Below are 25,591 nucleotides of genomic sequence, written 5' to 3' on the forward strand. Positions count from 1 at the left end.
GTTAGGGCGTTGTGATGATCCTATGAGACAAATACGGGTAAGTGTGGAAGGTAGTATCGGCCTGTACTAACGAAAACATAGGACCCGTACGCGTATCTAGGAAGTCACAACCCATAGGGTTATGTTGCGAGTTGGTTCCCCGTTATGATATATGTGTTATCTTATATCCTCCTTGTTTATTTTCATTATGGTGACTACGCGTCGTGTTGAGTTAGGATCCGGTTCGGGATCAGGAGTTGGCCGTCAGGGTGAGTCAGCTGCGTTGGATGACAGGATCTGGGAGATCCTGTAGGAGGAGGTTGTTGCTCATTTCCTAGCTCACTTGCCGGAGATGTTTGAGTCTATCAAGACCACCATGATTGAGTACTTGGATGAGTGTTATGCTGCTTTGTCTGAGGCCGATGTTGCTGCAGCTACTACAGCCGTTACGGCTGCAGGGGTTGGATCAGGTCGGTTATTTCAGTATCGGGACTTCGACAATTTGAAGCCCCCCACTTTCGATGGGGTGCAGGACCCGATCATCGGCATGATGTGGCTATCTGATATGGAGGGATGTTTCTTCACCTGTTCTTTTCCAACTGACCAGAAGGTCAGGTGCACTCTGAACCTTCTCAGGACCAAAGCGAAGGATTGGTGGAGGCTTGCTACTAGTTCATATTCTACTGAGCAGAGAGCTGTTGTGTCTTGGGAGCAGTTCTCTGAGATGTTCCACTCCCAATATGTGCCTCTGGTGGAGCGCAAGAGGTTGGCACATGAGTACCTAGATTTGCGGCAGGGTTTTACGACGATGACGGAGATCACCAAGGTGTTCACAGAGAGAGCTATGTTCTGTCCTAATTTTCCTGCATCTGAGCAGGCTCAGATGACCTATTACTTGAACATGCTCAAGATGGAGATCAGATAGTTTGTTTATACTCAACGCTATGGTACATTGTTATCGATGCACGAGGTCGCATGGCGGCGTGATATGGAGCTTGATTTGCAAACGAGGGAGCAGAGGTCTGCCTCGGCTCAGTTGCAGCCTGCGCCAAAGCGGTTTAAGGTCGCTGATGTCAGATCTGGGGTTCGGAAGGGCCGCACTTGTGGGAAGTGTGGCAAGGTGCATGAGGGTGCTTCCTGATCATCACCTAGGTGCCACAATTATGGTCGTCAGGGCCATATGGTGATGGATTGCCGCCAGTAGGCCCCAACACGTAGTTCCAGGATTTGTTATCATTGCGACCAGGTTGGCCATGTGAAGGACAACTGCCCATCGCTTGCTGTTAGGCCGGTGCAGGTTCCAGCGTCGGCTACTTTGAGGATCACGGATGGTAGTAAGGGCAGGGTGGAGCCCCCGACGGCTCGAGGTCGCGCTTTCAAGCTTAGTGCAGAGGAGGCCAGAGCAGCTCCAGATGTTGTGACTGGTATGTTTCTATCCCTTATTCTGTTGATTGTGTTTTGTGTTATGCTTATGTTTGTACCTCTGTTAGGTACGTTCCTAGTGAACTCTTTTCCTGCTCTAGTGTTGCTTGACTTGGGTGCGAGTCAGTATGTTGTTTCTCGATCGTTCAGTAGGGAGTTTGATATGCCCATTGGGGAGTTAGAGTGCCCATTGCGAGTCTATATCACCAACAAACATAGGGTTTCTGCTTCATCAGTATATCAGGGTTGTATTCTGGAGATTTTCAAGGTGCCTTATCTGATCGATTTGATCCCTATCCCCATGGGGGACGTCTACGTGATTGTGGGTATGGATTGGCTGACCCATTTTGGTGCTATGATTGATTGTGAGGGCCAGCACATGGTAGTTCAAACCCCAAGTGGGGAAGAATTGGTTATCTATGGAGAGGACACCAGGATGGATTCAGGGTTTTGTTCTGCAGCCAGGACTCAACAGTATATTCAGGACGGGTGTGCATGTTATTTGGCTTATGTGGTGGATACTCGTGTTAGGGATCAGGTTTCAGTTTTAGAGGTCCCGGTTGTTAGGGAGTTTTCCGATGTATTTCCGGAGGAGTTACCCGGTGTTCCTCCTGAGAGGCAGGTCGAGTTCAGGATTGACCTTATGCCAGGTGCGGCCCTAATTGCCAATGTGTCGTACCGCTTGGAACCGCCTGAGATGCAGGAGTTGTCATCTCAACTGCAGGAGCTGCTCGGCAACCAGTTCATCAGACCGTGTAGTTCTCTGTGGGGAGCACCGATTTTATTCTTCAAGAAGAAGGATGGTTCATACTGGATGTGTATTGATTACGGGGAGTTGAACAAGCTAACGGTGAAGAACCGTTATCCCCTTCCGTGGATTGATGATCTCTTTGATCAGTTACAGGATGCATCTTTGTTCTCCAAGATAGATCTGAGGTCCAGTTACCATCAGTTCAGGGTGAGAGGAGAGGACGTGGAGAAGACCGCGTTCTGTACTCGTTCTGGGCATTACGAGTTCGTGGTGATACCATTCGGGCTCACCAATACGCCTGTGGTATTTATGGATTTGATGAATCAAGTATGCAGGTCGATGCTCGATCATTCGGTTATTGTGTTTATTGAGGATATCTTGGTATATTGCAAGACCAGAGAGCAGCATGAAGAGCATCTTCGCGAGCTTCTGGGAGTTTTGATGCGAGAACGACTTTATGCTAAGTTCTTGACGTGCGACTTTTGGTTACGAGAGGTTCAGATTCTTGGACACCTCGTTAACCTGGACGGGATCCTGGTCGATCCGGCCAAGATCGAGGTGGTGATGCAGTGGGAGGTTCCGAAATGTCCCTCGGATATCAGGAGTTTCATAGGGTTGGCAGGGTACTATCGAAGATTCTTTCGGGATTTATCCTAGATTGCAGTACCCCTCACTTGTCTGACGAGGAATAGGGTGGATTTTCGGTGGGGCCCTGAGCAGCAGTCGACATTTGAGACCCTTCGGCAGAGATTATGTGAAGCCCCGGGTTTGACCTTCCCAGAGGGAATTGAGGATTTCATGGTATTCTATGAGGCTTCCATCACTGGTTTGGGGGCGACCCTCATGCACAGAGGACGAGGGATAGCATATGCTTCGCATCAGCTGAAGCCACACGAGACGAGGTATCCCACGCATGATCTGGAGTTGGGGGCAGTGGTTTTTGCCCTCAATATTTGGAGGAATTATCTTTATGGGTTCCGATGTACTATCTACACGGATCACAAGAGTTTGAGGGACATTATGGATCAGCCAAACCTGAACACGAGGCAAAACAGGTGGCTGGACGTGGTCAAGGATTATAACTGTGAGATCCTTTATCATCCAGGTAAAGCGAATGTGGTAGCGGATGCTTTGAGCCACAAGTAGGCTGGGCCTTTATATGGGGTATCGTGTATGAGGATATCAGTGGATTCTCTGCTTTTTGGATTGATTAGGGAGGCTCAGGCCAAGGGTGTCCTGGAAGAGAATTGGAAGATAGAGAGGATCAAGGGTGAGATCACCAGATTTGGTCCGGATAGTCGTGGATTATTGACCCGTTGTGTTCGGGTATGGGTTCCTATGTCTGGTGGGGTCAGACAGATTGTGTTGGAGGAGGCTCATAAGTCTCGCTTTTCTATTCATCCGGGGGCCACCAAGATGTATCGGGATCTAAGATTGAGCTATTGAGGGCCTTGTATGGGTAGATCGCCTCGTGGAGAGGTGCTTGACCTGCAGGATGGTCAAGGCCGAGCATCAGAGGCCGCATGGCAAGCTGCAGACTCTGGAGTTTCCCATGTGGAAATAGGAGCAGATTTCGATGGACTTCATCACCAAGTTGCCGAAGACGACAAAGGGTTTTGATCTTATTTAGGTCATCGTGGATCGATTGACCAAGAGTGCCCATTTCCTGGCGCTTCAAGAGAGTTCTTGGGTCGAGAACCTGGCCGATGTGTATATTTGCAAGATCATTGCTCGCCATAGGGTTTCGTTCTCCATTGTTTCAGACCATGATGTTTGGTTCACCTCTCGTCTTTGGCAGAAGTTCCATGAGGAACTGGGCACGAGGTTGCACTTCAACACATCTTATCATCCGCAGACCGAAGGATAGAGTGAGCAGAAAATACAGACCCTTGAGGATATGTTGCAGGCCTGTGTCATTGATTTTGGTGGGAGTTGGGACTCTTACCTACCTCTTGCAGAGTTCTCCTACAATAACAGTTTTCACTCCAGCATTGGTGCTCCGCCTTTTGAGCTCTTGTATGGGCGGAGATGTCGCACCCCGGTCTGCTGGGGGCGAGGTTGGTCACAGAGTTATGGGGCAGACCAAGGTAGTCCTTCAGACTACGAAGATGATTCAGCAAATCAGGTAGAGATTGCAGACTGCTTAGAGTCGATAGAAGAGCTATGCCGACCAACGCCGATCCGAGTTGGAATTTCAGGTCGGCGACATGGTGTTACTGAAGGTCTCACATTGAAAAGGTGTGATTCGCTTTAGGAAGAGGGGGAAATTGGGTCCCCCGATATATTGTGCCATTTCAGATTATTTCCAGGGTTGGCAAGGTTGCCTACAGATTGGATCTTCCTGAGGAGCTCACTCAAATCCACAACACTTTCCATGTTTCGCAGCTGTGAAAGTGCGTATTGGATGAGAATGCAGTGGTTTCCTTGGATGATATTCAGGTTGATGAGCGCCTGAACTATGTTGAGAGACCAATAGCTATTATGCAGAGGAAATTAAAGGTTTTGCGTAGCAAGGAAGTACCTTTGGTAAATGTACAATCGTAGCATCGGAGGGGCTCCGAGTGGACCTCAGAGCTGGAGGCTGAGATGCGGGAGCATTATCCAGATTTGTTCTCTGTAGCAGACTTCGAGGGCGAAGTCTAGTTGAAGTGGGGGAGATTTGTAACACCCCGGTTTTCAGGTATTTCAAATCTCTCCTTTCGTTTTAAATTATGTCATTTTGGTCCTTTGATTGTAAGGAAGTAGCCCTAAGAAACCCTAGTGGAAAAATGGTAATTTTGGGAAAGGAGGTGTATACTAAGCGTACATGTGAGTACGCTAAGCGTACTAGGGCGCGCCCTAGTACACTAGGCATACTTATGTCCGAGCGAAACCCTAATTTTTAGGGTTTGTGGGGTATTTAAGCACCTTTATAGATCATTTGCCCTCATCTTTTCAGCCTCCAATACCTTGAGTCGTTTTTGGCAAACCCTAACCCCATAAGAGAGTGTTTCGAGCCAAAAGTGTGTTCTTTGTGTGTTTAAGGAAGAACGAGTTGCAACAAGGAGATTAGAAGTTGAAGCAAGCTTGTGGATCTTGGATCATCATCTTCTTGGGAAGCTCCAGAAGGTAAAAAGTTTCTACCTTGATGCTTTGTTTGCTTGGATCTCATTTTGGTAGGTTTATGATGTTCTTTTTTTCCTAAAAGTCCCATTTTTATGCATGCTTGGTTGTGGATGTTTTAGGTTGTCCATTCAGACCCTAGGAAGAGTTCTAAACCATAAAAATGAGGTCCCTTTAGCTGGTTTGGCTCCATACTCCTTGTAGAAGGTCTTAATAAAGTCATAAAGTTGGGAACTTTATGACCCTAGTATGCCTCTAGACCTTGGATCTGAAGTATGAGCTCAAGTGCTAAAGCCATTAAGTACTTAAGAGAAGGAAATGGATCTACAAGGATACGCCCCGCATAGACTGGCGTACACCCCGTGTAGCCGATCAGCCACCCCGATGGTGGTTTCTGTGAAGCCTTGTGTACACTGCATGTACCTCTAGAGTACGCCCTGCGTACTCGCATGGATTAACCATTTTCGAGTTAACTCGGTTGGGTCGACTCGGTTGGGTTGGCTCGGCTGGGTTGACTTAGTTGGTTTATGGACTTTGACCAGTTGACTTTGACTTGACCATGTTTGACTAAGTTTGACCAAGTTTGACTTTTAAGGGTATTTTAGGTATTGTTGGGATTTTGATGGAATTGGTCACTTGGTGGTTGTAGGCATTTAAGTTGAGAGCTGAGATTCCGAGTCGGGCCTTATTAGTTATGTTCAGCTGTGAGGTGAGTTTTCCTCAATATACTTTCGGGTCAAAGGCACTAAGGCCAGGCCATTGGTTGGATAACCTGATATTGTTGATATGTCGAGCATGTAATAGATATGCATGGTAGTTTTGATATGCTAGTCTGGTAGATCTGTAGGACTACCTGTGATACTGTCTGTTTATCTGTATATGATATTATTTGTTATATGTCGACATATAGTGTGGATTGGGTTGAGGTTGTACGGCTCCGTGTTGTAGCCAACAAACCTAGGAGCATACCACATATTAGCTGAGGGCCAGGAAGGGCATGCCAGACTCATACTGTGGGCTCATGAGCATTCTAGATATCAGTTGATGGTCGGGAAGGGCATGCCAGACTCGTAGTGAGGGCTTAGTGGTATTCAGTCCAAGGATTGATCAGGCCGGGGAGCAAGCTAGAGATAAGTTGTGGGCCCAGGGGGCAAGCCACACTTTTGTTGTGGGCTTAGGGGTAATCCAGTCTATTAGTTGTGGACCCATTGCATGCTGTTATTATATTTGTGATATTTGTTATTGTATTGGTATTTTGGGGGAACTGACTAAGCTTTGGGCTTACAGTTTTGGATTATGTTTCAGGTACCTCAGAGGATCGCAGGAAGGCGAAGGCGTGATCGTGCACCTCCTCATGTTTTGTTTCATGATTTTGGGATTACTCTGATATTGAACTTGTTTTGGAAAATTATTTGTTAAGAATGATGATTTTTGGGTTGTTTTAAAAGTTTAAATTTTTCATGAATTTTATGGATGTTACATTCTAAAATATAGATCTTCTAATGAATAAAGTTTCCTCTGTTGGTCTACTTAACTTGAAGACCGAGAAAGAATCTTAATTCACGATTCATGCTCATTTAGAATCGACTAACAATTAACTTGGCGAAATTAGCAACCATCATTGAATCCATTGATCCAAAGATGATGTCGTCAATATATATTTGAACTAACATGATATGGTTTCCATTTGATCTTCAGAATAATATAGGATCAAGAATTCCTCTTTGAAAACCGGAACACTTCAGAAAATCAGTGAGAGTCTCGTACCAGGCGCGTGGAGCTTGCTTGAGGCCATAAACATTTTTTTGAAGTTTGTAACAGTAGTTTGGATATGAAAGATTTACAAATCCAGGGGGATGTTGAAGATACACTTCGGTATGAAGTTCACCGTTGAGAAAGGCACTTTTGACGTCTATTTGGTAAACTTTAAAGCCTTTGTGAGCAACATAAGCGAGAAAGATTCAGATGGCTTCAAGACAAGCAACAGGAGAAAAGGTCTTGTCGTAGTCGAGTCCTTCGATCTGAGTAAATCCTTTGGCGACCAATCTTGCTTTGTTTCTGATTATAACTCCGGCGTCGTCGAGTTTATTTCAGAAGACCCATCTTGAACCAACAATAGGGTGATCCTAAGGAGGAGGGACAAGAGTCTACACTTGATTTCTATCAAATTCTGCTAGCTCTTCTTACATGGCTATAATCCAATCAACATGTTCTAAAGCTTCCTTGATGAATTTTGGTTCAACCGTTGATATGAATGCCGAGAAGTGACACTCATTTTGAATGTTGGTAGTAGAGCGAGTTTGAACACCAGCATTGAGATTTCCAATGACTTAATTTTGAGGATGATTCTTTGTCCAGATATGCAATCTCAGAAGTTCTTGTGCAGTGACTGATCCAATATCAACAATGGGGTTATGTTTCTCCCCTTGAGCTGTTTGAATTTGAGGATGGTGCTCTCCCTGAATTTTTAAACCGGATATGTCAATGTCATCATTGTTAGGAAAGTAAAAGAAGTTAGCATTGTCTTCGTTGTTGTTCGGAATGGGATCAAATTCAGTGAACTGATATGCTGTATCTTGAAATCCATCAACATTTGATTCGACGGTTGGATGACTATTCTCCCCCCTGAACTTGAGAAGGTTTAAATGGATCAGAATAAAATGGAGGAAAGTTTGGGGTCGTACCAGAGACATTTTGAGAAATCGAAGCATCAGTTAATGAGGACGGTCTTGATTGAGATTCCGAATCAAGAGCAGTTTCTATAGGTCCGAACAAGCATTCAAAATCAACTTCATGAATAATTTGAGGATTCGGAGACACAGGAGGTGGGGCATCAGACTCCATGATATGAGTTGTAACATGACCAGGGTCTGAATTCCAAATAAAATCAACATCAAAAGTGACATCAAAACTTTCTTGAAGTACACGAGTTCGACAATTCGGAACTATGTAAGCTTTAGACTTGGTTGAGTATCCCAAAAAGATGGCTTCAACGGCTTTGGGTTAAAATTGGTAAGTTGATAACGTTTGTTTTTGATAATGCATCGACAACCAAAAGCGTGTAGTAACAAGTTACTCGGCTTGCAACCATTCATAGCTTCATATGGTGTCATGTTGAGAAGGCGATTGATGATGCTTCGATTTTGGGTGAAACAAGTAGTGGAGACGGATTCGGCCCGGAGATAGAGAGGAAGGTTTGCAAAGTTAAACATCGATCGAGCGGCTTCAACGAGAGTTCGGTTTCTGTTTTCAACCACACCGTTTTGCTGAGGAGTATAGGAAGCTGAGAAATTGTGGTCGATGCCTTTCTCGGAGAGGAATTTTTCAATGGTGACATTTGTGAATTTAGAGCCATTCTCACTTCGGTTTCTTCTAACATGAAGTTTAGCAAGAACTTCAATTCCTTTGATGAAATTTATGAGTTTAAAGGTTGTTTCGGATTTTAGCCTTAGGAAGAAGACCCAAGTGAACCTTGTGTAGTCATCAACAATCACAAGAATATACTTTTTGTGATGTAGACTTTCTACGGTGAATGGTCCACAGAGATCGATATGAAGAAGTTATAATGGTTACGAAATGAACTTTTTAATGATGATATGATGAACTTTCTTTGATTGCTTCCCATATTCACATGCAACATAGAGATGATCATTTTTGAATTTGAGGAGTGGCAGACCTCGAACCATTTCACCGGAAACTAAGATCATTCATGTAACAGAAGTTGAGATGAGCGAGCCTCCGATGCCATAGACAACTTACATCTAGAACGACCTTTGAAAGAAGAGAAAGTTGAGGCTTTCCAAGGATCATGTTGATGTCTAAAGGATAGATGTTTTTAATGCGATCTGATTTGATAAGACATTCCGGTCTTCTTTCATAACGTAGCTATTCTTTTTGCAGAATTTAACTCTTTGGTTTGTATTAGTAAATTGAGCCACACTGATCATATTATGCTTGAGATCAACTACATACGCCACATTAGAAACAAAGAAATTTCCATTGGTCAAGACGCCATAACCTCGAATTTGTGAATTTGAATTATTGCCATATGTTAAGTAACCAACGTTAGGAGCGAGCTTAAGATCATGCAGAAACTCTTTTTGCCCCGTCATGTGCATGAAACAAGCACTATCAATATACCATATTGTATCTTGTTCTGAAGCACAAAGTACCTACAAAATCTATGAGATTTGTAGTTTTTAGGCTTCGAGTTAGACTTAGGGATTTTGGCTCGGGATTTGGACTTGGTTTGTGATTTCTGAGCAATTGACATTTCGAAAGCCTTTTCCGAGACTCTTTTGGAAAGAAGCAAAATGTCATGGTCTTTTCATTTATCGAAAAATCGTATTCATCCAATGGATGTCTGGATACTACTTTTCCTGGAGGAACAATTTTTTGAGATGTTGTAGATTTGACTCTGTTCACAAATGTTACATTTGTGTTGTCAGACTTCTTTACTTTCCATTCAAACTTTTTTTTAGAGTCTTTGGGAGGTTTCTGAAGAACAGTGTTCCTAGCAACTTGTCCATTGTTTATTGCATTTAAAGGCACATTAGGTTTTGGAAATTGTTTTGGTTTGAAAATCGTGCCATCTGATTTTGCAATATCCACAGAATAAGAAACTGTCCGAGGAGAGTCAGTTTTTAAAGAAGAAGTCTCAACAACAACCTTTTTTGTAAAACAATTGACAGATTTGTTCTGAACATCCAAACTAGTTGGAATAGATGGTCTCTTAAGGATCTTAACAGACATGAAGGCATTGTGATTCCTACTAGGTCGATTGACTTTTTAAGATACTTTCTTCTTGGGTTTCTCAGTAAATCTAGAGGCTTGCATAGACCTAGTTTCTTTCTTAAGGGCATTCCTAGCTTCGGTATTTAGATGAAAAATATATTTCTTGTTCAGCCAGGGTTTCCTTCGAGAGTCAGATGATGACTTGGAAGTTTGTCCAGTTGTTGGATTGTTGAAACTTCGCTTAATTGGCACTAAAGTCAATTTCGATATCACATCAGATTTAGAGATACAAGAGTCATATGAGTTGTCACAAAAAAATTTCTCATCTACATCACTATCAAATGTCTACCAAAAAAGTCAGATTTGTTAGAGTCATGTCTATTTATCTCAAGAATAATTTCCTCAATAACATAATTATTCGGTAGACCAGAGTTCCGAAAATTATTCAGGTCCAGGGATATCAGAGGCGGAAGAGGCATGGAATCAGGACATGTAATAGTGATAGGTTTAACTCAAGAATCAGAGATTGAAACTTGTTCAAAGTATCAGGAAGGGACAAAAAGGTGAGACAAGGGTATCTGAATAAGTATGGTTCAGAATGTCTCCCACAAACGTTAGATTCTAAAGTTCCTTCAAGGGACGAACAACAGGCTTCGGAAACTCGCTTCTGAAACATGGTGCATTGGACCATGGGTGATGAAAACTATGTGTCATCTGTTCATTTGCTTTCCGAATATCAATAGAGTTATGCAAAGCATCAATTTTGGCATTAAGACGTTTATTATCAGTAACTAAGATATTCCTTTCAAAAAAAGTGATTTCACATTTGTCTTTCAAAATGATACATTCATCCTTATTCATTACAAGTTCTCTCTCTAGTGATTCTATCTTAAGCTTGCGGTCTTCAAAGCGTAATCTAAGACGAGTCAATTCACTATCCAACTTCTCACTAACTTCTAGGGCAGACTCGTAGGCTCTATGAATAATTGTCATATCTTATTGAATCTGAGTTAGATATGGTTCACAAACAGATAAATCAAAATTATTGTCAGTGATCATGGATTTTACCTGATGGATGATGCTTCTGCCAGGTGGATCGTTTGTTGCCATGTAGCAAAGGTTTAGCTCAGCATCATCATTGTCTTCTTCTGAACCTGAAGACCAGTAGCCTTTAGCACACTGAATCAATTGTCTTTCCATAATACACATGTTCCTTCCAAATTTTTCTTCACCCTCATCGCCAGAAGACTACTACCCATCAACATTTCTTGACACCGTGGTAACAAAAGCCTTTTCACTTTCAGCAAGTTCTTGTGCTCTACGAGCATAGTAGGCAGAGTTATTAACCTTTGGTTTTTGAGAAGTTTCGGCCATACATTCCTTTGCAAAGTGGTTTCCAAGACCATATTTATGACAAACAATCTTGGGTTTGACTGATTTCAGAACTTCCTGGCATTCCAAGGAGTGATTTGAGATGTTGGGTCGGTATGCCAGTGGATTATCTGAAGGTTTAGGGAAGGGTTGAGTATTGCTTTGATGAGGAGCTTGAAATCCGTTTTGAAAAGGTTTCTGACTGGGATTCCAGGGGTGTTTGTAATTCATAGACAGAAGTGCGAATTTTTGTTGGAAAAGAAGTTCGGAATCAGCTGAATCCAGATCAAGATTTTCTTCAAATGAATGGTTCAGAACAGGTGGAATAGGTGGGGTAGGAAGTGTTGGTTGAGCATATGGAACAGGTGGGATAGTTCCAAAAGGATCTGAAATAGATGGACTCGGAATCAGTGGGTTAACAGAACTCCCTAAGGCGATAGGACCTCCTGACAGTTCTCTTAACGTTTGAGCAACGTTAGATTAATGGCCTTGTACTTCGTCAATAACTGATAGAGCTTCAGTTTCTTCAGAGATCCATTACTCTGAAGGCATGACTTAACGTTTCCCCATCCTTTTCTGAGGTTGTTGATGAACTTTAGATTGTACTCGAGTGGAGTTCGGGCTATTCCATGTGCAGTCATATTGTTCACAACGATCATGTACCGATTTGACGCAAAGGCTATGGATTCACCGGAGTTGTAGTGAAAGTATCAAAGTCTTTGACAATGGATGGCAAACGCTTATCCTTCATGTTCTCAGAATCTTCAAACAAGTATCGAAATGTATCCCAAATCTCTTTGGCAGATTTGCACAACTTAATGTGCTCAAAGAAAGAAGGAGGAACACCAAACACCATTTCCGAAAACACAACTTGATCTGCATGAAGCTTTTCGATGTCTGTTCTAGTTAGAGGTGTTGGACATTGTTCTGCTTTACCCATGAGAGTAGCAGTAGCATCTCTGACCATTTGTCTTACGGGAACATGAGGACCCCTTTTCACAGACCTCCATATCTCTTCACCTTTTTCCTTACATTTGTTATTTGCAATGGGGAACATGAGGACCCCTTTTCATACTCTTTAGAAACTAGCAATGGGGAACGCGTTGGGCAACCCACACTATTTGTTATTTGCAATGGATACATTTGTTGAGTTGGATTAGGAGCAGCCATTGAAGTTAAAGTATTAGAGTTGAAGTGGTATATAGAAGAACTTTTATTCTGAACACAAAAATGAATCATATACCAAGGTAATCTTAAATCAAATATAATATGTTCTTATGGATTCAAAGGACAACCACTTAGGCTTTGATACCAATTGAGAGTGCATGAAAATGTGCGCGAAGAAGGTTTGAAAACTCAAACCTTGAATTAACTTAAGATCAATGTCTACTGCAAATATTAAGAGTCCATTCAAGTCTAGTAAACCAGTCTTGTCTTGAAATAACAAGTTCAACAAAGTATTCAAGTATGTAAGAGTGAGTATGAACAAAGTAAAGAAAATTTAAGAACAATGAGAATGATGGAGAGAATGATTGACTTGTAAGATACTTAGTATTGATGGGAAAGAGAGTGTTCCTCAAGTTTTACATTGCATGGAAATTACTTCTCCTTAAATATCCAATGAAAGATAAAAATACAAATTGACAAGACCGTATGAACTATGTAAAGCTGAAAAGTCAAAAAGCTGACACTCAGGATTTTCTTGATCCTGTCCCATGAACTTTACAATAGAACAAAAACTAAAAGACAAGAAACATTAAATGTTAATACAGACTCAAAATAGCACTGACTACGAGGTGCTTCTCGGACTTGTCTTCATCTCGGAAGTAGCTTCAATTCAGAACTCATCACACCTCGGAATGCACTTGACTTCGGTTTTGGCTTGGCTTCAGATTGCTAGAGGTTCACTTTCATGTATCAACAATCCTTGGTTGAAATTACACATGTTTATGTTCCGTAGGCGAATACACTGCAATATTGTGTCATTTATCTTCAACTACCATGTTATGTATTATGAAACATACATACATACTATCTCATAAAGTTTCTAACTCATAAGGTTGTGCCTAAGGGTGATCATAAGCGGGTACCCGCCTAATTTTGATGGAACCAGAACCAGAACCGGAACCGGCGGTTCTTAAGATGTTGGAATTGGTACCGGAACCGACTATACCGGTCCTCAATATTTTGGAACCGGAACCGGAACCGGAACCCACTTTCAAAATATATTTTAATAAAGAAAAAAACTAGATTTCAATAAAAACGGTTTTTAGTTATTCAAAACAATAAGTGTTTTATTTCATTTTAAAAACCCACTTACTAATCTACCATATTACTCGACAATAATGTGCTAATTCATGCTAAAAGTGATTCACAGAACCTCATTTTATATAACCTGACAAAGTTATGCTCTTTGTATCTACCAACCTACCAACCCATGTGGGATTGCAAGATATTCAAATAACAATATGTGTACAACATCTTTTTTTTTTAAATTTCTATTAATCTATTATTCTTTAATCTAATCCCCACTTAACATGGATTAAGTTGTTGCTTCATTTCACATTGGCTCATAAAATCAATTATTCTTTACGAGAACAAATATAATGCTTCTTTAATTCCTAAAGTAAATAAATTTACTTATATATATATATATATATATATATATATATATATATATATATATATATATATATATATATATATATATATAGGCTTATTGAATATGTATAGAACCCTCCAAACTATGTAGTTTTGATCCATATATATATATATATGCAAACTAATCATGCTATCTGGTTTACTATTCTTCCTTAATCACGTGACATACTAAACCAATCGAATTTATGTTCTTTTTCTTCATTGTGTCTAAGATCTTAAAGCATTAAAAGTCATGACCATTTAATCAACCCTACTAAATTTTAAATAAAAACTAATAGAATAAAAGATAAAAGAAGAACATGCAATAACTCAATCAAGCTTTTCACAAATCATTCGATATAGTTTTTCAACTGAAGGACAGAACTTTTGAGTTATATTCGTTAAAAAGTATTGATTTTTTACTTTCTTTATAAACTTCAATGATGTTTTGCAATAAAAAATATATAATTGATCTATTTCATTCCATAATGTAACTCAATTCAATGGTATTCTATTAAAAAAATTAAGAGAAAATGAAATTGTATTTGTTTTGCTTAAACCTATGACATTTAAAAAGTTCTATACCTAAGTTTAGGTACATAACAATCACATATTCATTTTTTCATATATATATATATATATATATATATATATATATATATATATATATATATATATATATACCTTAATAAGAATATACCTCCAAATGATGAATTTTAAGAGGTACAATCTCTTACGCAATATGTATAATGAATTTATGCATTGAAAAAACCATGAATCTTATCCGGTCAACATATGAAAAAGTCAAACTCATTATTAAAATCGAATGACTTATTCTAATTTATTGCCAGCTTTTTTGCACACTCAAATAAATTGAATGAGTCTTCCTCATGCCTAACAGAATTGATCAAACACTGATACCATTTATATAGCATCTTTACGAATTTACCCAATTCAATTGATTACCACCTCCACCCAATTCTAGCACCATGGTCACCACCATCCTCTTGCCTCCGCCGCATATGTCTTCATCACCGAACCACCAGCGCACCACCACCAAATCAACAACTTGCACCATCCTTGCACTCTCATATAATCGTCTCTCTCTCTCTCTCTCTCTCTCTCTCTCTCTCTCTCTCTCCAAACCACCACAGAACCACCATCACTCAAAAATCAATACCCTTCACCACATAACTACCACATCCGTTATCAGTTAACACAATCACCACCACCACTACTCTCCTCCTTCTATCTTCCCTAATTGCGACCTTCACACCACACACAAACATCATCTATTTTATCGATTACATTTGTTTTTTCTAATTTATGAATTATTTGGATTTTCAGGACTCAGCGAAGTCTACACCACCATCACTACCCTTCTTTCAGTCGCGACCCTCCAGGTACGATTTCACATAAGCTTTCAATCACCTTCTTTCTTTCTCTTTTTACATTTGTTACGGTCACCATTTTGGGATTTTTAATCCATTTTGGTTTTGAAGATCAAATATATGTTTGGATTTGACCTCCCTTATAATCCTTATGTTCTCCAAAAACCCTACACTCCACCGCCACCACCACTCAATCTTGCTGTTGGTTCCAGGCCTCTCTTCTTCTGCTTTGCATGCACGGATAAACTTGCAAGAGGTATCTCACTTTTTCTCTTTCTGGTGTTTGATCACAAACAAACATGCACTTCCGTTTTTTGTTTAATTTTCATTTCATCTCACGATCATACATAAGAAATAGCAGCTTGGGTTTATTTTTAGGTTGAAATTCGTATTTCTATGTGAACCCCAATTTGGGTTTTTTCTTCTGAAGTAGAGATGGTGGCCAAGTATTTGAAGGTTCAATGGAAGAGGTAATTTCGACCCTAATTTAAGGTGTGAATGCTCCTTTTTCTTTTCCATTCTTTCATTAGTCGGGCATGTCACCGTTTTTTGAATCGATTGTGATTTGATACATATGTATGTATCTATGTCTTTATTGGGTGTATTATCAGTTTTGAAGTGAGTATTGGAAAAGGGTGAAATTTAGGTAAGTTAAGAAAACTAGCTAAAACGGAAGCTGCTGCACCACCACTACTCTCCTCATTATGTCTTCCCTTCGTTTGTTTGCAGGTGTGTGAACTGGGATATATATAATTTGGTTTCTGTCTTATCTTTTGTGTGTTTCTTGACTACAGGTTCTCTCAAACATACATGATCCGGGAAATTCATGGCTAAATGGCCTCATTCACTCATATATTCTCTATATTTTTAATCTGTTCAATTACAATATCGATACGTGATTTTTTTTGGTGTATTTCTTTGATTTATAAAGTTTCAAAACTTTGATGAAGGTGAAAGATTCAATCTAAAGAGTTAAGTTGTATATTTCTTCAATATCATTACAAGTGTGTTTTTTCTTTGATATGAAACTTGATGATTTGCTTATACATCAATATATTGGAGTTGGATTTCTGTTGCCTTTGGGTATTTTACTGTGATAGTTGTTGTTTGGATTTTCTTTTGTGAGTTTAACCATTTTACCCCCTACTGGTTGTTGTTGATTGGTTGATGCCCTTATATTTCTCAGTTTTACCCTTGGTTATTTTTTGGACTTCTTATTGACAATGGTGGACATGGTAGAGTTCATTGTTGACAAAATTTTGAGGTATGTTCTAAGTTGGACCATTTTGCCCCTTGGTTTTACTTTGGTTACCTGTTGGTATATTTACAAAGTACCACGCCTCTATTTTAACACTTATTTTCATCACAAAACTGGATCTCAAGAAGAAAAAAGACAATCAGGTTTATATTATGAAGCAATTGATGACACGACACGAAAAAAAAACACGACACGAAACGAAATTGGAACGAAACTGAAATTCGAATTCGTGTTCGTGTCAAGTGTAAAAAACACGATGTTGTGTTTGTGTTCAAAATTCGAAACGAAATTGACACGATTTAGCATTTGTCTGTCGTGTTTTTCGTGTTTGTCGTGTTATATATGATTAAGTATTAATTAAATAAACTAATTTTTATTTTATTTTATCTTTGTCGTGTCGTGTCGTGTTTGTCGTTTTTCAATCGGTTTGTTTTCGTGTTAGTTAAAAAAAACACGACATCGTGTCGTGTCGTGTTCGTGTTACTTAAACATTGTCGTGTTGTGTCGTGTCAGACAAAAACACGACACGATGGCCCGATTTGTCACCCCTATATACAATTGATTAAACTTTGACATTTAGTGGAATTTGAACACTAGTAATAATTTTTTTTTCTGAAAAAATAAATTGCGAAAAAAAAAACTCTAAAATTTCAAAAAAAACAAGTATGAAATACAACTTTCCGAATAAAATGGTTATTTTTCAAAAACAATAAAAAATAATCATTTTTACTAATAATTACATTAATAAGGATTAGTTTAATTCATACAAAATGTTATCATCGAATATGTTTGATAAATTATAAAAGTTATTACTCATAAAAAACACTTGGTCAATGATATTTGTCAATCTTGAAACATATATTTTATTTTTAACCCGAAACAACATGTTAAACCCAAAAAAATATTTTTTTAATCCAAAATAGCAAAGTATTTTTTTTACATTTAATAAATAACCAATGTACATTCTAGATATATTTTAACTTTAAAGATATACCTCGAAACATTGCATGTTTAATATTATAAGTTTCTGAAAAGAAACAAATTTGCAAAAGGTAACAATTATCATTAAAAAATAGAAAAAAACTACTAACTCCCCTGCCCTCGCCCACAACCCATCAAACCGGTAAAAGTTCATGAACAAGTTAAGATTATATAGCTATTTGGAGTTAACATTCGTAATTATTAATTGTAATTTAAAAAGAAGTGACATAGAAAATAATTTATTAGCATTTGAGTTTTGTAAAAACTAAATAATTATCAATATTTTGTGACTCGGTTAATGCTGAATAGTTTATATTTTGATAAGATAGCAGCAATAAAACTATTCACCAAAATGAATTAATTGCTGCCCAAAACATATACATCAGATGTGGTATATAAAGAAGTGTTGGATGATTAATAATATACAATCAATAATGTCTTCATACATATTTGTAAATAATCCTAAATCTTCATTTTTATTCTTACTGATATCGTATTATTAACGTAACACTTATTGATAATTGTTTATATGTGGTAACTATTTGCATAAAATAACTAATCGTCTCTATAAACTAATTTCTGAATAAAGTATTCGTACCCGGCGCTTGGCGCGGGTAAACGGCTATTATATATATATATATATATATATATATATATATATATATATATATATATATATATATATATATATATATAAGTTCAATTGAGAAAATAAAAAAGGTTGAGAATGATGGAATCATTCTCAGCCACTCATTTATTTTTGCCGCAAAAGCCTCCATCGTACCAGTGGAAATGAAAAGGAATACACATGTGTTTTCCAACAAAACATGTTTCCTTAAACTATTCTAATCATTACCTTAATATATACAACAACAAAGTTTTTTTTTCGTTTTTTCAATTTTTAAGAAGCTATTTTTATCGAAAAATGATTTTAATTATACAAAAATTCATGATTTTTATTCTCTACAAATAGACATCCATATTGATGTAGTTTTAAAATAAAATAAAAATTTTATTTTTTATATATTTTCAGCTATCGTTATTCATAAGTGAGTAAAATTCATCAAATTTTTGCTACAGTACATTCGTTAGTCACTTGTGAATAAAATTATATAATTAATTTTTTTATAGTTTAAGTATCCTTTATACTACTTATTCATATATGAATAACAAATTAACTGTAATAAAAATCTGATAAATGTTTTATTCATATATGAATATAAAATATGACACAACTAATACACGTTTTATTCAAATATAAATAGAATATATGACGAAAAATGATGTAAAAAATATATTTTAAGTAAGAAAACTTTATTACGTATCATATTCATATATGAACGTTACTTAAACTATAAAAAAAGTTAAGCATACGTTTTATTCATAAGTGAATAACGGATTTACTGTAATAAAAATCTGATAAATTTTTATTCACTTATGAATAACGAGAGCTGAAACTCTAAAAAAATAAATTTTTTATTTTTTCTTAAAACTATATCAATATGGATGTCTATTTACAGAGAATAAAAAATTATGAATTTTGATATATTTAAAATAATTTTTCGATAAAAATGACTTTCTAAAAATCAAAAAAACAAAAAAAAAATGTTTTTGTGTATATTAAGGTAATGATTAGCATATTTTAAGGAAACATGTTTGGTTGGAAAACACATGTTTATCCGTTGCTCATTTCCGCCGGTACGTCTAAGTGTTTTGCGGCAAAATAAATGTGTGACTGAGAATGATTCCCTCATTCTCAACTTTTTTTTCTCAATTGAACCCTCCACTCTCTCTCTCTCTCTCTATATATATATATATATATATATATATATATATATATATATATATATATATATATATATATATATATATATATATATATATATATATAGGTTTAGCTTCTATGGAAAACAAAAAAACCTAAAAAAAACCCTAAATATAAAAAAAATGCCTAAAAAAAATACTTAGAGATCACAAAACTTTTTTTGAATTTTTTTATGAAAAAATCGCAGCTTTTAGTATAAAATCGCTGGATTTTTTTTTGAAAAAAAACCAATTTTTTTTATAAAAAAAATTAAAAATAATAAAAAAATTAAAAAAAAAATCCATCGATTTTATACTAAAAGCTGCGATTTTTCTATAAAAAATTTAAAAAAAAATTTGTAATCACTAATTTTTTTTTTATGTATTTTTATGATTTTTAGGGTTTTTTTGTTTTCCAAATAACCCTTCTTTATTATATATATATATATATATATATATATATATATATATATATATATATATATATATATATATATATATGTTACCCAACGGGTAGTGGTTTCGAGAAAATGAGAACCGGAACCGGAACCGCATAAGGCGGTTCTGAAACTTTAGGAACCTGAATCGGAACCGCTTAAGGCGGTTCCGGTTCCGGAACTGGACCAGTTCCGAGGCGGTTCTGGTTCCGAAAGCGGGTACCCTATTCCGCTGCTCACCCCTAGTTGTGTTGCATGTTCAACTATGTGACATTTTGATTTCAGATCTCCAAAAGCACGTTTCACATCCTTACGTGTTCCTTCTTGTTTTCTCTTAAAAAATTTGTATCTTGGGTCTAGTGGGTGTCGAAACGCCTTCACAAATGTTGAATATGATGTATATATTCCATCTGTAAGGTAATACCCAAAACTTATATTCGTTTTCATTTACTATGAAAGGTGCATCCGGTGGAACGGGTGAACCGAATTCATTTTTTTTTGAAGTGTTGAAAGTTTTTATGAAATAGAGAAAGAAAATAGAGTGGTGATTAAGAATTAGGTGTTGTATATGTATTTATTGTTAATTTTATTATAGAAGTTTACCGTTTGAAAACGGTCAAATGTAATCTCAACGTTCGAATTAAGCCCATTGTCACTCATTATTGTGGCCACAGAAGACCCCATAACGGGCCTTAACGACTTGGGGGGGAGCCAAGTTACCACGACGTTTTTGCATGTCTATGTCATAAAAATAGAAGTGAGCGTTGTCTACACCGATTAGTCTTAATCACAAAAATATAGTGACTATACCAGTAACTAACAACGTATTCAAAGTATTAATATAAAAATACAACATATCTAGTAAAAGTAGAATTATGAAATCACGTTACTAGCTAACCATTTTTTCCCTTTCGACAAAAAACAATTACATGAATATTTTGCAAATGTATTAATTTTGCGAAACAACTTTAGAGAAAAGTGTAGCGAATATGCAAACATAGAGTTTCGTGACCGAGATTCGGATGAATCGCCAAAATTGTATTAAAAAAGTTTTAGTCTAATGAAAATTTCATATTCCAATACTATTCCTTACTTCAAAGATTTTGGTTCAAAAGACACTCATGTAATAAAGTCATTTTGTTGAAATCTCTTCAATAAACAATAAACAATAAACCTAGGGATTTAAAAAAAATTATAACTTATTTACTTATTAATTTTTTAAAAATTTAATAAGTTTAAAAAAATATTTGGTATATTTTTTTTTATGTTTTTCATATAATTTTAGGAAAAAAAAACGATTTTTTCAAAAAGCCAAAGTATCTGGCTTTTCCATAAAGTCAATAAGGAGTTTGAATCAATAAGGAGTTTGAAATGAATTCTCAAACATACCCCTAATGCATTGAACTATAAATGTTTAGGGTTCAATAGATTTGTATATTTGAACTATAAATGTTTAGGGTTCAATAGATTTGTATATTATCATTACGCTTTTCATATAATTCTATCATTTTTTTACAATATATTGAGCTCCATAAAATTCAATATAAGATACGTTTTAGAATTAAAAATATTTTATTTTTCATATTGCAAAGTTCAATGACTATTCAACTTCATAACCATTAAATGCCAACATGACATTTCACAATGATAGAGTAAAATCTACTAAATGTGAATTAGACATCACCTCATCCAGCTCTCCCATTAAACTATGGAGTGTTGATGATCTAAATGATATCGCAAAATGGAAGATATTGAACTAGAGTTTGTAACAGTAGAGTGTCAATCATAGAAGTTGATATTAATATCTGTCAGATAAATATATTGCTCAATATACATAATTAAATCGACGATGTTTGATTAAATGAAAGACGCTATCAAAAACTTTGAATCAAACAAATGAAGGGGGCATCAAACAATGCAAGGATATTATCAAACACCTGGAGAATATTATAAAGGAAATTATGTAGAAAAAGATATGAATTGAATAAGTGAAAAAGAGGCTAAAGATAGAAAATGGGTAAAGAAAGCTAATATAGACGTTGACAACTTATGTTAAGCGTTTCACTATGGTGAATCATATATTTTGAAACGAAAATGATATATGAGGAGGGTAAATATCTATATCATGATAAATATCTATAGTTCAAGAAATTTGATTAGTTAAAAAGATATTTATTTAGTTATAGTTAGAGATATATTTATTTATTTAGTTATTTTATAGAAAATGTATAATTATACCACAAAATATTGGTAAATTATAAGTATAATAATTAAATAAATAACATTAAACTATGCATCGTGGATGCTCTAAATGATAGTGCACAATCGAAGATATTAATCTCGGGTTTGTAATGATAGAGTGTCAATCACAGAAATTGATCTTAATATTTGTGAGAAAAATATTTTACTAATTATACATAATTAAATCGACAATGTTTGATTGAATGAAAGATGCTATCTAGAGATTTGAATCAAACAAATGGAGCGGCATCAAACATTGCAAGGATATTATTGAACACGTGAAAAATATTGTAAAGGAAATTGCATAAAAAAAATACATGAATCGAATAAGTTGAAAATATACCAAATATAGAATATGGGTTAACAAAGCGAATATAGACATTGACAACTTCTCCTAAGTGTTTCACTATGGTGATGTATGAGGAGGGTAAAGCACTTTATCATGATAAATATCTATAGTTTAAGAAATTTAATGAGTTAAAGTGTTATTTATTTAGTTATAATTAGAGAGATATTTATTTATTTAGTTATTTTGTACAAAATATAACATTCTAGCATAAAATATTGGTAAAATCATAACTATAATATTTAAATAAATATATAAATAACATTAAACTATGTAGTGTGGATGCTTTAAATAACAGTCTAAATTCAGAAATATTTTGCTCGGGTTTGTAACGATAGAATACTAATAATAGAAGTCGACCATAATATATGTGAGATAAATATGTTGTTCATTCTACATAATTAAATCAACGATGTTTGATTGAATAAAATACACTATCAACAACTTCATATTTAACAAATAGACGGTCATCTAACATAGTAATGATATTGTCGAACACTTGGACTTTAGTGTAAAGGATATTGGAAAGAGAAAGACATGAGCTGAATAAGTTGAAAAGAGACTAAATATAGAAAATAGGTTAACAAAGCAAATATAGACATTGCCACCGTCTCTTAATAGTTTCACTATGGTGAATTAGGTATTTAGAGAAGAAAATGATGTATGAGGAGGGCAAAACACTATATTATGATAATGTGACATCCTCTAATTCTTAGAACCAGTTAAAACTTTTCTTTACGCTTTAAAAATCATTTATTTACATTTGCGGAAAATCCCAATACAAAATATCATTTTGATTACAAATTCCAAAATGTTAAAACCCTAAGGATGTCATAATCAATACAGATACATAAGTTATGTGTAAAGACCTGATGTTCCTAAATACTATTGTAGGCTGTCTCTTAATCACTCAGAATCCTAATCAAGTTTCGGTGGCTTAACTCTTGATACCTATGATGCATATAAACTAAGTGGTTCAGGTTGGGAAAACTTGGGGAGATACATAGGGATTTCAATCCCACGATATTGATATGATAATAGTCCATAATTATCAGACCTACAAACCACCGTTACCATACAATAACCGTTCCTACATATCTATTCCTACAAATCCTCACATATCATAGACTATCCATTTTTATCAATCCTCACAAATCTTAGACTATCCATTTCTATCGATCCTCAAAGATCCTAAACAATGATTATCAGAGAGAAATTATCTCGCCAGATGAATCGTTGAGTATATAGCTAGGGGCTTCCTTTGCCGGTGTAAGTCATAAAGGCTTATGGGCCGTCAGAGTATTTGATGAATATTGTTTTCCAATTCATCTACGTCTGTAAGTAATAAGCTCAAAATAGCAACGTAATTCACAAGATTGTCTAGAATGATCAAGTGTTCTCACTTAGTCTAGGGGTGACCTGACATACCACTAATAGTTGTTTGATCAGGACCCACCATTTCTGGTCATTCCGTACGAAGCTATCGTACATCGACACTTGATACCGTCATGGAACAGAACTTTACTCTCCGTTACTAAGTTACATACATTCTCCTAATGTGACTACCTAATATCAAACTTAATTGAGTAATGTATCTCCCATGAGTCTAAGTTTATCCCTAGACTAGATTACAGCTTCTGTAACCAACCTTAAGACCAACTCTATTCTTGGGTCACACTAACCTAATTCTTCTAGTGTATTTATAATCCCTACATATCATTAGGTATTATTATTCTTTTATCTTCTTAGCAATGCTACTTTTAATATTATTATATGATGTTATCTATTTAATCCTAACATAAAATAGAACCATATCTGGTTCGCACAGTATATATCCTAACATATAATCCATGCAACAAACACATAATTCACATACGAATTCCAACATATATTTAATATTTTAATTTAATACTCGTATTAAATCACTTTCATGAAAGGGACTATGTACTCAGTTGATAAAATGGGTGACTGGCGATTTCGGCAGCGCTTCGCTTCGAACTTCCAACGAGACCTAGACGTATAATGTACTAAGCCTTAGTCTAGCTTCATAATCCTGGCGACTATAATAATTATAGTTTAGATTCCTCAATAATTCCAATGTCTGCATCAGGATTTACCAAGTAAGGAATAATCATGTAGGATCATATCGGAGGTAGGTTCTATTTGGTATACGAAGTATACTGTTTGGAAATCCCACTTTAAACACCTCACTAAATTCAGCCTACACATTACTCCTGTAAGTAGATCCATCAATATAATGACTTGGAATTACCAATAAATCTTATTTATAGGTGCATAATAACGACTTATGATCATAAATATAAGTTACATTGAAAGCGATAGAGTGTAGCTTAATTTACAGAGCTTTTAAGCGAAAACCAAGAAAAACGCACAACAGAATCTCGACACCGAAAGATTCTGTTTATCGAGCTCCTAGAGCTTCAAAGTTTCTACTAAAAATTCCCTAAAGGTGGGAAGAAAGCCTGACATGAAACTAGAGAGATATGTGAAGGAATTATGGGAAATGAGCAAATTTTGGCAGGTATATATAGGGAGAAAATCAGGGGCGCACCGCGCACACCAGCCTTGTTGGCTCCACCTGCCTTGCGTCACGTTTCGCTGCCTGATTGCTCCATGTCCTTTCTTCTAGAACCTCGCCATGTGTCACCTTCTTTTGGTGCCAAGTGTCCAAATATTGTGGTGCCACGTCACCTTGAATCTTGGAGGAAAGGAGCGGCCGACTTGCCTCGTGTTGCCTCCAGAGCGTGCCAAGTCATTGGTGCGTGCCGCAAACTTCACGCGCGCGTGATTTCCTAGATTTTCAAAATGCCATAACTTCTTCATAAGATCTTTGTTTTCGACGTTCTTTATATATCCGGAAAGATCTCGACGAGATCTATAACTTTCATTTAGACTCCGTCAGCTAATTTTGAGTTTATTTTTAAAGCTATAATTTTAACAGGCTTAGGCTGTTAAAGTCCGTTAAAAATTCATAACTTTCTCATATGATATCCATTATCGACTGTCTTTATATCGACGAACCCATATGGATGAGATCTTCAACTCTCGTTTAGATTGTTTTTCCAAACAACAACCGATCTCTACTTCGGTTTCTGAGGCGTACACTACTGCGTT

The 25,591-nt window shown here is 36.5% G+C and overlaps 1 protein-coding gene across 1 annotated transcript; it reads left to right on the top strand.

Annotated features, from left to right (window-relative positions):
* Positions 1 to 331: 331 nt before the first annotated feature.
* LOC145106275 (uncharacterized) lies at positions 332 to 904 on the top strand. Its single transcript, XM_079043286.1, has one exon. It carries the CDS (start codon positions 332 to 334, stop codon positions 902 to 904), a length of 573 nt encoding a protein of 190 aa, XP_078899412.1.
* Positions 905 to 25,591: the final 24,687 nt, after the last annotated feature.

The sequence above is a fragment of the Lactuca virosa genome, chromosome 4, assembly GCF_052849685.1.
Source record: "Lactuca virosa cultivar CGN04683 chromosome 4, Lactuca_virosa_CGN04683_v6, whole genome shotgun sequence".
NCBI classification, from domain to species: Eukaryota; Viridiplantae; Streptophyta; class Magnoliopsida; order Asterales; family Asteraceae; genus Lactuca; species Lactuca virosa.

Excerpts from the sequence above, each read along its gene's own strand:
- LOC145106275 (XM_079043286.1), top strand. The coding sequence starts at position 332 with ATGTTTGAGTCTATCAAGACCACCATGATTGAGTACTTGGATGAGTGT.